At 36.2% G+C, this 11,102-nt stretch overlaps 1 protein-coding gene across 1 annotated transcript; it reads left to right on the plus strand.

Moving 5' to 3' along the window:
• Positions 1 to 3,102: 3,102 nt before the first annotated feature.
• On the plus strand, positions 3,103 to 10,838 carry cnpy3 (canopy FGF signaling regulator 3). Its single transcript, XM_036216543.1, has 6 exons — positions 3,103 to 3,374; positions 5,448 to 5,574; positions 7,143 to 7,239; positions 8,225 to 8,347; positions 8,425 to 8,542; positions 8,621 to 10,838. Exons 1-6 carry the CDS (start codon positions 3,272 to 3,274, stop codon positions 8,908 to 8,910), a joined length of 858 nt encoding a protein of 285 aa, XP_036072436.1. The 5' UTR covers positions 3,103 to 3,271; the 3' UTR covers positions 8,911 to 10,838.
• Positions 10,839 to 11,102: the final 264 nt, after the last annotated feature.

Below are 11,102 nucleotides of genomic sequence, written 5' to 3' on the forward strand. Positions count from 1 at the left end.
GTCATATCGCTGTGAGGATGTTTCAGACTGAAGCCTTCAAGCACCAGAATCAAGAGAGGACTCACCTGATGAAGCTCACACGTTCAATCACAGGTTAGGACGGTTCACCTGGAAACTCTCCTCTGGGGAGTTTAAGATAGATGAAATCAGATTGAAGTTATTTCAGGACATCTCAAAACGCCTTTTCTTTGTCAATGTTTTCTTAAATAAAAAACTTCCTTATTAATCATTTTAGTGATGGAGTTTTAGCTTTATTATCGGTGCAATGCTAACTGTACTAACTTTATGCTAGTGACACTTTACTAGTGTAAAGTGTTGCACAACTGCACAATGCTAACTTTACTAACTTTACCCTAATGACACTTTACTAGTCTAAAGTGTTGTATACGGCGCAATACTAACTGTACTAACTTCATGCTAAGGACCCTTGACTCACGAAAGTGTTGCATACCGATGCAATGCTAACGTTACTAACTTTATGTGACTGACCTTTTACTCAAGTAAAGTTTTGCATACAGGCACATCGCAAACTGAACTAACTTAAAGCTAGTGACACTTTACTAGTGTACACAGGGGTACTAGTGTACACTAGTAAAGTGTTGCATACCGGTGCAATACTAACTTTACTATCTTTATGTCAGTGACCCTTTACTCAATCAAAGTCTTGCATACAGGAGCAATGCTAACTGTACTAACTATATGCTAGTGACACTTTACTAGTGTAAAGTGTTGCATACCAGCGCGATGCTATCTTAACTAACTTTATGCTAGTGACACTTTACTAGTGTAGAGTGTTCTATACTGGCGCAATGCTAACTTTACTAACTTTACCCTAGTGACACTTTACTAGTGTAAAGTGTTCTATACTTGCGCAATGCTAACTTAACTAACTTTATGCTAGGGACACTTTACTAGGATAAAGTGTTACATACCGGTGCAATGCTAACTTTACTGTCTTAATGTCACTGACCTTTTACTCGAGTAAAGTCTTGCATACAGGTACTTTGCTAACTGCACTAACTTTAAGATAGTGACACTTTACTTTGGTAAAGTGTTGCATAGCTGCACAATGCTAAATTTTCGCTACTAAAACTTTACTAGCATAAAGTGTTGCATACAGTGCAATGCTAACTTTACCCTAGCTTCACTTTCCTCGCAAAAAGTGTTGCATACCGGCGCAATGCTAACTTAACTAATTTTGAACACTTAACTAGCTTAAATTGTTGTGTTCTGGTGCATTCCTTAACTTACTAGCTCTAGTAACACATTACTAATGTAAAGTGTTGCATACGGTGCAGTGCTTTACACTGATGTAAAATGTGTGGGACAGTTGGTACTTGGCCTTAGAGAAAAAAAATTCTACATTTTTTTTCTTTTTTTTATAATCTTAAGCTGAAGGAAGTTTTATTTTGAAAAACTACTGGATTCTCTCCAACATATCCGACTCATTCTTGATGCAAGTCGCGTGTCAAAAATCCATTTGATACTTTCTTAAAGCGACTGTACTGTCTGCTAAATTAAAGCCTCCAAGCTGGCAAAGTTAACAAAAACAGAAAAGAGGAAACAGAGGAAGAACTTTTGACTTCAAAATAAAAGAAAGCTGCATTTAATAGACAGAAACTGTGAGTATTTACTGAAAATATGATTTTTTTGCTACAGTTTCCACAGACCATAATAATAATGAGCCCCATTATTCAGCCACTGCTTTTTTAAGAGGATGTTGTTCAAACAGTGGATTCATGTTTATTATTAGATTTAGAAAACACCGTTTTTAGTGACAGTTTTAATGTTATTTCCTAAGGAGGATTTTCAACTTGGAATTTTTCAAAAAAAGACTTTACTTTACTTTAAAATGCAACTTCTCTTTAACATTTAAAACTGGCATTTAAAGAGCTTGTGATGTTGCCAATGTCTGTCATCCAAGATTTATTTTACCTCCCACACTGTCCTGATTTGCATCAATTTTGGTCTTTTTTCTCTGGTTTTTGAGGAAGGTTTTTGATTTTTTTTTAATGTCAAATTTAGTTAATTCAGTTAACAAAAAATACGTTTGAGTATTGTAAACACTCTTTTGCTCACTACTTGACATCAATAATTGGAATAAACTCAGTCTAGTGACCCAGAATCAATCAAAAGTGTGGCTGTATGTTTAAAAAAACAATCACATTTTGTTAAATATCTCCATCATTTCTGCAGCAGAGTGGCGCATAGGTCGACTTGGTTACATAAGTCTCAGTCTAACCTGATTTAACCACAAGTTAAGAAAAAAAAATAACAATGAGTTTGTCTCCCTCTGCTGGATAAACCGTAAACTGCAGAGACCACTTAATTAAATTCAGTTAAAATTCAAAGATCGTTTCGAAGACAGATGAACTACTAACTGCAAAATAATTAAGTAAATATTTTTAACTGTGGGTAATTGATCAAAAGACACAATTATTTTAAAATACGATTTAGAAATAAATAAATAAGAATATTTCTGATAATGTATTCTATTGCAAAAATAGAATACAATAGAATAGAACTATGATTAACCACATTCCTTGAGTAAAATTGATTATAATAAGCATTTTAATGATTGTAGACACATTTTACTAATTACGTTTACGTTTTAGGAACTGTTTTTAGGAGATGCAGACTAATGAAGATGGTATTTGTCTTATTTCCAGTGGATTTGTTCTTTGGTAATCCAAACATCCATGTCAACAGTAAAAAAGATTTTTTATTTATTTTTCTTTATTCATAGTTTTAATTTTAAACAACTAAACTCACATTACGTAATCTATCATTCTAACAATAGCTGATGTATTTTTATTAAAAGTTTTATTTATATGTTTTTTCTTGACAAGTTTTACCAAAGTTTGATCCACAAGTTATTAGTTATTTGTAACGTAGGTTCCCATTTGTAAGACTTTTAAAAAGGTTTATACAATATTTTTTTTATTATTTTTTTAATTCAGATAAAAATGTATTAAAAGTTCATTTAAGTAAATTTTGTTCGTAATTTTGAATGTGAAATGTGAAATAAGCACAGAGTGATACCTCTTTATAACCATGTACTCTTTGATATTTATCGGGCTCTAATTGGTCACGCGATTGCCACTTCTTCGCTTTTGATTGGTCAGTTTGTCAGGGCCGGGTGACGCCCACAGCGGAAGTGAATGTTGGTAGCTTTCCCACCTGTGAGGAGCCTCGGAGGGCATGGAAGTGGTAAATAAAGCTCGAATTTGACGTTTTGAGGATTTCGAGGAGCTTAAACTCGGCCGGCGGAATGATTTCAGGAGCGTTTTTAACCGTTCTGCTGTTCGCTTCGGCGACGGCGGCCAAGGATGGAGGGGACGACGAATGGGTCCATCTGCCCAACAAATGTGAAGGTAACGGTTTCCACACAGCTGCTCCTTCAATCGTGGAGCGACGATCCACCACGATCACGCAAACTGGAGAAAACCCGCAAACCGGAAACCGCCTCCGCAGGAAATGAGCCCGGCGTCCGTCCAGGCACCTTTAAAATGAGGAATTGAACCCTTGACGTGGACACGTGATTCGCGTGTTGGCGTGTTTTGGTTTCTACTATTGACTTTTTTTTCCACTTAAGCCTCTCACTAAAAGCTGAGCAGCAAAAATGCGCAAAATAAAATGCCAAGATATTGTCAAAACAAGAAAGTCACGTGCGTTTTTTAGGAAGCATCAGGCTTTTTTTAAGTTGTGCATTTTATTTTGAAATTCTATATTTAATGTACCTTTTAGCAGAATTTTCCAGAATAAAAGATCATTTGAAGGATTTTCTTATAAATTTAAGGACATTTAAAGCAATAAGCATCATATTCATGCTAGAACTAAATCGACACAGTAACCCCAAATGGTGTATTTTATTTTGAAACTCTAGTTTTTGTTTTATTACAATTGCTAGAATTTTTGCAGAATGAATATGAATTCAGGTATTTTTCTATTCATTTCAAGTATTTAAAGTAATAAAATTTCTACTTTAACTAGATAGACACAATGAACTCAGATGACCCCAGATGGGAGTGTTTTATTTTGAAACTCTAGATTTATTATTACAATTTGCAAAATAAAGGCAAATTTAAAGGATTTTTATAAATAAAATTGTTAGATTAAAAAAAAGCCTTATCTAAATGAACACAGTCTTTTATTTTGAAAATACATTTTTAAAAATTCTGTCAAGCAGATTTGTAAAAGCACATTTAAAGTATTTTCTGGTAATTATGAGGGAATTCAAAGAAATAAAACACTACATTTTTGCTTGACCTAAATAAACACGGTGACCTGAGATGACCCCATGTGGTGTATTTTATTTTGAAACTCTAGATTTATTATTACAATTGATATAATATGCAGAATAAAGATTAATTTAAGGAATTGTATATTAATTTCAGGTATTTAAAGTAATAAACTGCAATATAAGTATTTTATGTTGAAATTCTGCATTTATTATTCAAAGGAGCAAAACAAAAGCAAACTTAAAGTATTTTTTTTTTTTAGCTGAACCTGTTGGGAATTTAAAATATTGAACACCCGCATTTTTGCTTTGACTAAATGAACACAATGATCACAGAAGGAGTCTTTTATTTTGAAAACACAGTTTTTTAAATTAAATTCTGGTTTGCAGTTGTGCAGAATGAAAGCAAATTCAAAGTATTATTTGTTTTAATGAATATGAGGAATTTCAAAGAAATCAAACGCCACATTTTTGCTTGAACTAAAAATAAACAGTGACCTTAGATGACCCCCAACTAATGTATTTTATTTTGAAACTGTTTTTATTTCAATTAGCATAATTTTGCAGAATAAAGGCTCATTTAAATTATTTTTTATTAATGAACATGTGGGGATTTAAACATTTTTATTATTCTAACTAAAATAAGGATGATTTTTTTTTTTTATGTTGAAAATATTCATCAAATTAGCAAAAAAAAAAAATGCAGGAAAAAAGACTGATGAGTGAAACTTTCTATGAATCAGAGGGGATTTAGAGTAATAAACAGCCTATTTTGTGCTTAACTAAATAAACACAATGACCTAGAGTGACCCCAGATGATATATTTTATTTTGAAACTATGTTTTTTATTTCAGTTGGCAGAATAAAAGTTCATTCAAATGATTTTTCTTAGAATCTGTGAGGTTACTGAAGAAATCAAATATATATTTTTGCTTAAACGAAACAAAGACAGTGAGTACTGATGGAGTCTTTTATTTTGAAACTTTTTATTATACAAATTAGCATAAATATGCAGAAAAAAGTCAAATTTATGTGATTTTTCTATTAGAAATAAACACATTTTTTGCCTAACAAAATAAAATCGATGATCCAGATGGACATTATTTAGTTTGTTGGTTTCAAACAAAGTTTTGTATGGAAGCTAAAAAAAAGTGTGTTTTTATTTCACAAACTTGTTTTCTTAAACTTCCTGTGTCTTCTTCTCCAGTCTGTAAGTTCGTCAGCATCGAGATGAAGTCGGCGTTCCAGGAGACGGGGAAGACCAAAGAGATCATCGACAGTAAATACAACTTCATCGACGGGAAAGGGGCTCCGCCCATCAAATACGTCAAGTCGTAAGTGATGGAGAAAGCTCCGCCTCTCTGGATCTTTCTAGAGGAGAACAGGAAACTGCTGAGGAACTTCTGATAGAAGCTGCAGCGACGTGTGATTGAAGGGCCTGACAGGAACGACATCTTTATTAGTTTAGATTGAATTTGCTCCTAAGCTGTTCATTTTTTGTAATATATTTCTGTTTTTTAAAAGTCATGTTTTGTAACTTTTGTCCTAATTTTTTTATTTCTCTGCATTTTGAGCTTTGATTTTTTAAGTTTCTTTTAAACTGTAAATAATTAGAACATTTTTATTTAAGTTTCATCGATTTATTAATTGATTTTAATCCATTTTAGCATAAAAATCAAGTAAAAAAACACAATAAAAAAAATAAAAAAATCAAATCTGGTTGAGATATAAAGTTTTAAGTAGATTTAAAAACAGATGTATTAAAAATATGTTATTGCTTGCTAAATATCTAGATTTAAGTTTAGTTGCAGCTCTAAAAGGATTTTTAGAACTTTCTGTTTAGCTTAAACGACCTTTTGGTCAGGTGTCAAAGGTCACTTGAACTACTGACTGTATATGAGAACTGGACAGAGTGACTCCTCCCCCCCTGACTTTCCAAATAGAAAGTCAGAGTAACCATTCTTGCTCTGATAGTTTTTTTTAGAATGTTTATGATAATTGAAAAAAATTCTGATTTAAGTTACGAACAGACCAATCAGATGCTTCAGTAAAAGTAGGCGGAGCCTGTTGGCCCCCACGTCCAACAATCAAAACCTTTTGTGTAGTCCCCTTTTAATTGGCCTTCTCCTGATTGGTGCGAGTGGTTGCCATAGAAACGTCGACTTGGACCAATCACTGCTCACTGACGGCGGCGATATCGCGAGAAAAATGGGAACTGAGTCGAATTATTTAGTCAGTCGAAAGAGGAACTGTCCAACAGAGTTCTGTTGGCCTCCAGAGGGCGCCGTGCGTGATGTTTATCAGCGTTCCCGTCAACAGGAAGTGAGTCCAAACGACTGTCGAGCGTCAAATCAACTCCACGAAAAATCTAAAATTCAAAAAGTTTCAATGAGATCTTCAGTTTTTTTATATTTTTAATTAGAAAATCCTTTAAAACTGCAACTGTTGCCATAGCAACTCCAAAATATAAACTCTCTTATGCAGGATTTTTCTTTCAAATAAGTCGCTTCAAATGGAGAACCGTCACTTGGTTAAAAAAATAAAAAAATTAGTTTCACATGCAGAAAGTCCCCTATTATGATGCTTCCACCTCTGTGCTTCACAGTTTAGTTGAACGGATACATTAAACTTACTGTTTTCTCATCATAGAAGTTTGAAACACTGTTTTGTGGGTTTGTCCCGAATGAGAAAAAAATTAAAATATTAAACTATTTATTTTATATTCCCATATCACTTCAAACTGACCTGTTTTTTTCCATTCAGGCTTCAGATTATTCATTTGCTGAAATGTTTGTCATCCACACTATGAAGACTTGCTATAAACCCGCTTAAAGTCAACGTTTTTGTGGCGCGCTTCTGCCCGGAGCTTTTATTTTGAAAGCCGCTGTGCGTCTCTCCGCAGAGACCTGAGATTCATCGAGGTGGTAGAAAACGTGTGTCAGAGGCTGCTGGAGTACAACCTGCACAAAGAGAGGAGCGGCAGCAACCGTTTCGCCAAGGTCGGTCTGCGCATGCTCCCGCCTGCCTGTCTGTCTGTCTTCCTGTCTGTCTGTCTGTCTGCACAGGTATTTTAGGAGAGGTGGAATAAGACCTCTTTCTGAGCCTCAAACCGGTGCTGAGGCTGCAGCAGTCGGAGCCGTCATGTGTGTCAGATATGAAGACCACATGTAGGAAATATGAGTGTTTTTGCCGCATGTGTCAGAATCTACAGACGTCTGCGTGTTCACACACCTGACACGTGTTTGTGGAGCCGCTTTCCAGTCATTCCTTTGGAAATCCCTGTAATCGCCGACAGATGTGGGAAAAATCCATCCTGGTTTCTGCCGTGGAGGTCAGACGAGCAGAAACGCAGAGAACACCCACTGACATGAAAATGGCGTTTTTAACATGTTCTTATGGCTTTTTCCAATATTGATATCAGTGCAGACACAGGCTATTTTATAGCTATTTATATCGTATGTCAATATCAGCTCCAGTATTGATATACAATATCAATATTGGTGCTGATATTGATATATGATATCGATATCAGCACCAATATTGATATTGGCATCACCAATTCTGTCACCAGAGTTTGACATTCCACTGGTGTTATTGTATTAGTATGTGGTGATATTAATATAAATAATGAAAAACAAAATGAGAAGCTACAGTTTTGGTCACAAAATGGGAATAAATTATTAAAATAGACTAAGAAAAGTGTCAAAAGAATTTAACTTAACCTGCTAGCATAAGAGTTTACTACAACATGTAGCCCGCAGCACGCCTGTAGATGAACTGCGTATACATCTTCACTCTTCAGGTTTACTGAGTGGTCTACGACCTTTAAATTTCGTACGGGACACCTGTGCCCCTCGTACGGGACACCTGTGGACCTCGTACGGGACACCTGTGCACCTCGTACGGGACACCTGTGCACCTCGTACAGCCTTTTTGTCCCGGTAAGGACAGTTCTACTCAGACGCCGTGTTCCCCTCTGAACAGGGCATGTCGGAGACCTTCTCCACGCTGCACGGCCTGGTCAACAAAGGCGTGAAGGTGGTGATGGACATCCCCTACGAGCTGTGGAACGAGACCTCGGCGGAGGTCGCCGACCTTAAAAAGCAGGTGCTCTCCCCCTCCCTGGACTGCAACCAGCGCCTGTTGTGGAAACGTTTGTTGACCTGTGTGTGTTTGTGTGTCAGTGTGATGTGCTGATAGAACAGTATGAGGAGGTGATCGAGGACTGGTACAAAGGGAGCCAGGAGGAGGACCTGACCACGCTGTTGTGTGAGAAACATGTCCTGAAAGGACAGGACCAAGGTGGTTAACCTGTTCAAGTCCTCCTTCCAACACTCGTTTGCTTTTACTGATGCTAAATGTTGTGTTTTTATCTTAAAGCCTGTCTGGACGAGAACTGGACTCCAAAGAAGAAGGGAGACCCGGCCGCCATCGCCGAAGACAAGAAGAAGAAAAAGAAGAAGAAAGGTGGGAAGAAGGGCAAGAACAAGAGCGAGGAAGGCGGCGACGGGGCGGAGTCAGACGGAGAGAAGAAGAAGAAGAAGAAGGACAAGAAGACGGGCAAGAAGAAGAAGAGCAAAGCTCCCTTAGAGAAGACGAACCAAGAGGCCACGTCAGACGAGGAGATCCAGCCGCAAGCGCCTCTTTCTGGTCAGAAGACGGAGCTGTGAGCCCCCGCTGGCCCGTGGACCCGGTTCAGTTTTCCAGGACAGAACCTGCTCTCTGAGAGCAGCTTTAAGTGTTCAAAACTAAGTGAACCCCGGCTGTTACTCTTGTGTTTGTGAACCCTTTAACACTAGAGCTAAAGCTGGTGTCTGAATTACAGTAACTCTTCAACTGCAGTTAACGTAATCCTAACTAATTCTGAAGCAGAGAAAAGCAGCTTTTCTCTGCTTCAGAATTTGTCACAATATCATTGATTACGTGAAGAATCAAAGAGCTGCAATAGTTACGGTAGTTCAGTGGTAGTTATTGGGTCAGCTGTGGTTCTGGTGGCCAGAAACATGTGGATGTGTGTTGAATACATGCTATTTTTTAACGAAGGGTTAAGGTTATTTTGGTGTCTCAGGTGTGTTAAAGGACTAAATGTGGTTTCAGTGGCCAGAAACATGTCGATAGGTGACATCTTTGTGCTAAGTACAAGCTAAATCTAAAATAAATTTGTTATAAGTTTGTCAATTGCATAGACGATAGAAGAGTTACGCTAGTTCGAAGAATGTGTTATTTTGCTGTATTAAAGGGTTAAATGTGGTCAGAATCATAAGTATGTGACATCCTTTTGGTGGGTACTAGCCAACTTTTTAAAGGAACATCAGAATTTATTAGAATTTCGTTAATTGCATAAGCGATCGAAGAGCTACGCCAGCGTGTTAAAGGGTTAAATGTGGTTTAGGTGGCCAGAAAAACATTTGAGAGACATCTTCGTGGAAAATGCAAGATAGCTTTTAAAGGAGACGTAAAAACATCAGAATTTGTTAGAATTTTGTAAATTGTATAGACGATTGAAAAATTACGCTAGTTCGCAGAATTTGTCTTATTTTTACTGTTACCGATGTGTTTAAAGGGTTAAATGTGGTTTCAGTAAGAAGAAATCACATCTCCGTGGCATGTGCAAGCTAGCTTTTAAAAGGAGTCGTAAAATAATCTGAGTTTGTTGGAATTTCGTTAATTGCATAAGCGATTGAAGAGTAAGGCTAGTCCAAAGAACGCGTTATTTTGCTGTTGCTGGAGTGTTTAAGGGGTTAAATGTGATTTCAGTGAGCAAAAACATATCTGTGAGACATCCTCGGCTAACATTTAAAAGAGACGTAAAATTATCAAAATTTGTTTGAATTTCGCCAATTCCGTCTAAGAGTTACGGTAGTTCAAAGAATGTGTTACTCTGCTGTCACTGGTGTGTTGTAGTGTTAAATGTGGTTTCAGTGGCCGGAAACACGTCGGAGTGAGACATCTTGGAGCCAGAGGGGGAGGGGTCACTCAGTCCAGTTCTCATATACAGTAAATTGGTTACAGCTGATCTAGTTCCAGTTTTTTTGAATGTAAACTTTTTTCAAACCGATTTAGTTAAAAACTAAAGTTTCAGCTAAGAACTGTGCTCATTGGTAGGTAGTCTAACATGTTTGCTTAGTTCACAAAAAATATCTGAAAGAAATGAATTTCTGTTGGAATAATCATCATGAACGTTTGAAGCGATACTTGAACTCAACCTTTTTGTCCAAAGGGAAGTATTTTCCTGTATATTTGTGTTTAGTTGTGTTTTTTTCCAGGGTACCTGAAACAGTGGTGAGAGCCTTTCATTGTTGAGCTTTTTACAGAATTATCAGCATTTCTATAAGGTGACGACGTTCTTTTCCTGTTGTCTTTTTCACCTTTTTGATGAAGCAGAGAAGCTTTTCTTTTACCTAAAGTGCATTGTTTTTTTGTTGATTTATCCTTTTGTTTTGTCAAACTGTCAATAGGTTTATCAGTTTAATCCAGAGATTTCCCTTTAGTGAGGAAATCTATACTCATTTGTTTTTGATGTTTGGGTTTTTGTGTTTGTATTCCTACAAAGTTTGTTGCTTTTTCATTTAATAAAGTCTTTTAATCTCTACTCCAATATTTTTTTGCATAAGAATTTCTTAAACAAGTAAAATAGTTTGAAGTTTGGTAAAACATTTTCACATATTTCTGATTGAACTTAACATTTGGTGTTGAAGATTGTCTTTAAACACTTAATACACCTATTTTTGTCCCAAAAACGTAATACTTAAACCTAAAAACTTAATCCGCAATATTCTTTATTTGTTTTATTTAACTTTTAGCGCTCTTATACCTTTTTCAATTCAGTCTCTCATTAAAATGACCCAATTTGATTATTTCT

Source organism: Oryzias melastigma, linkage group LG18 (assembly GCF_002922805.2).
Source record: "Oryzias melastigma strain HK-1 linkage group LG18, ASM292280v2, whole genome shotgun sequence".
Lineage (NCBI taxonomy): Eukaryota > Metazoa > Chordata > Actinopteri > Beloniformes > Adrianichthyidae > Oryzias > Oryzias melastigma.

Bases quoted from the DNA above. Each gene is read 5' to 3' on its own strand.
- cnpy3 (XM_036216543.1), top strand. From the start codon at position 3,272: ATGATTTCAGGAGCGTTTTTAACCGTTCTGCTGTTCGCTTCGGCGACG. The intron at 5,575-7,142 runs GTAAGTGATGGA...GTCTCTCCGCAG, and splicing joins CCCATCAAATACGTCAAGTC to AGACCTGAGATTCATCGAGG. The intron at 8,348-8,424 runs GTGCTCTCCCCC...TTTGTGTGTCAG, and splicing joins TCGCCGACCTTAAAAAGCAG to TGTGATGTGCTGATAGAACA.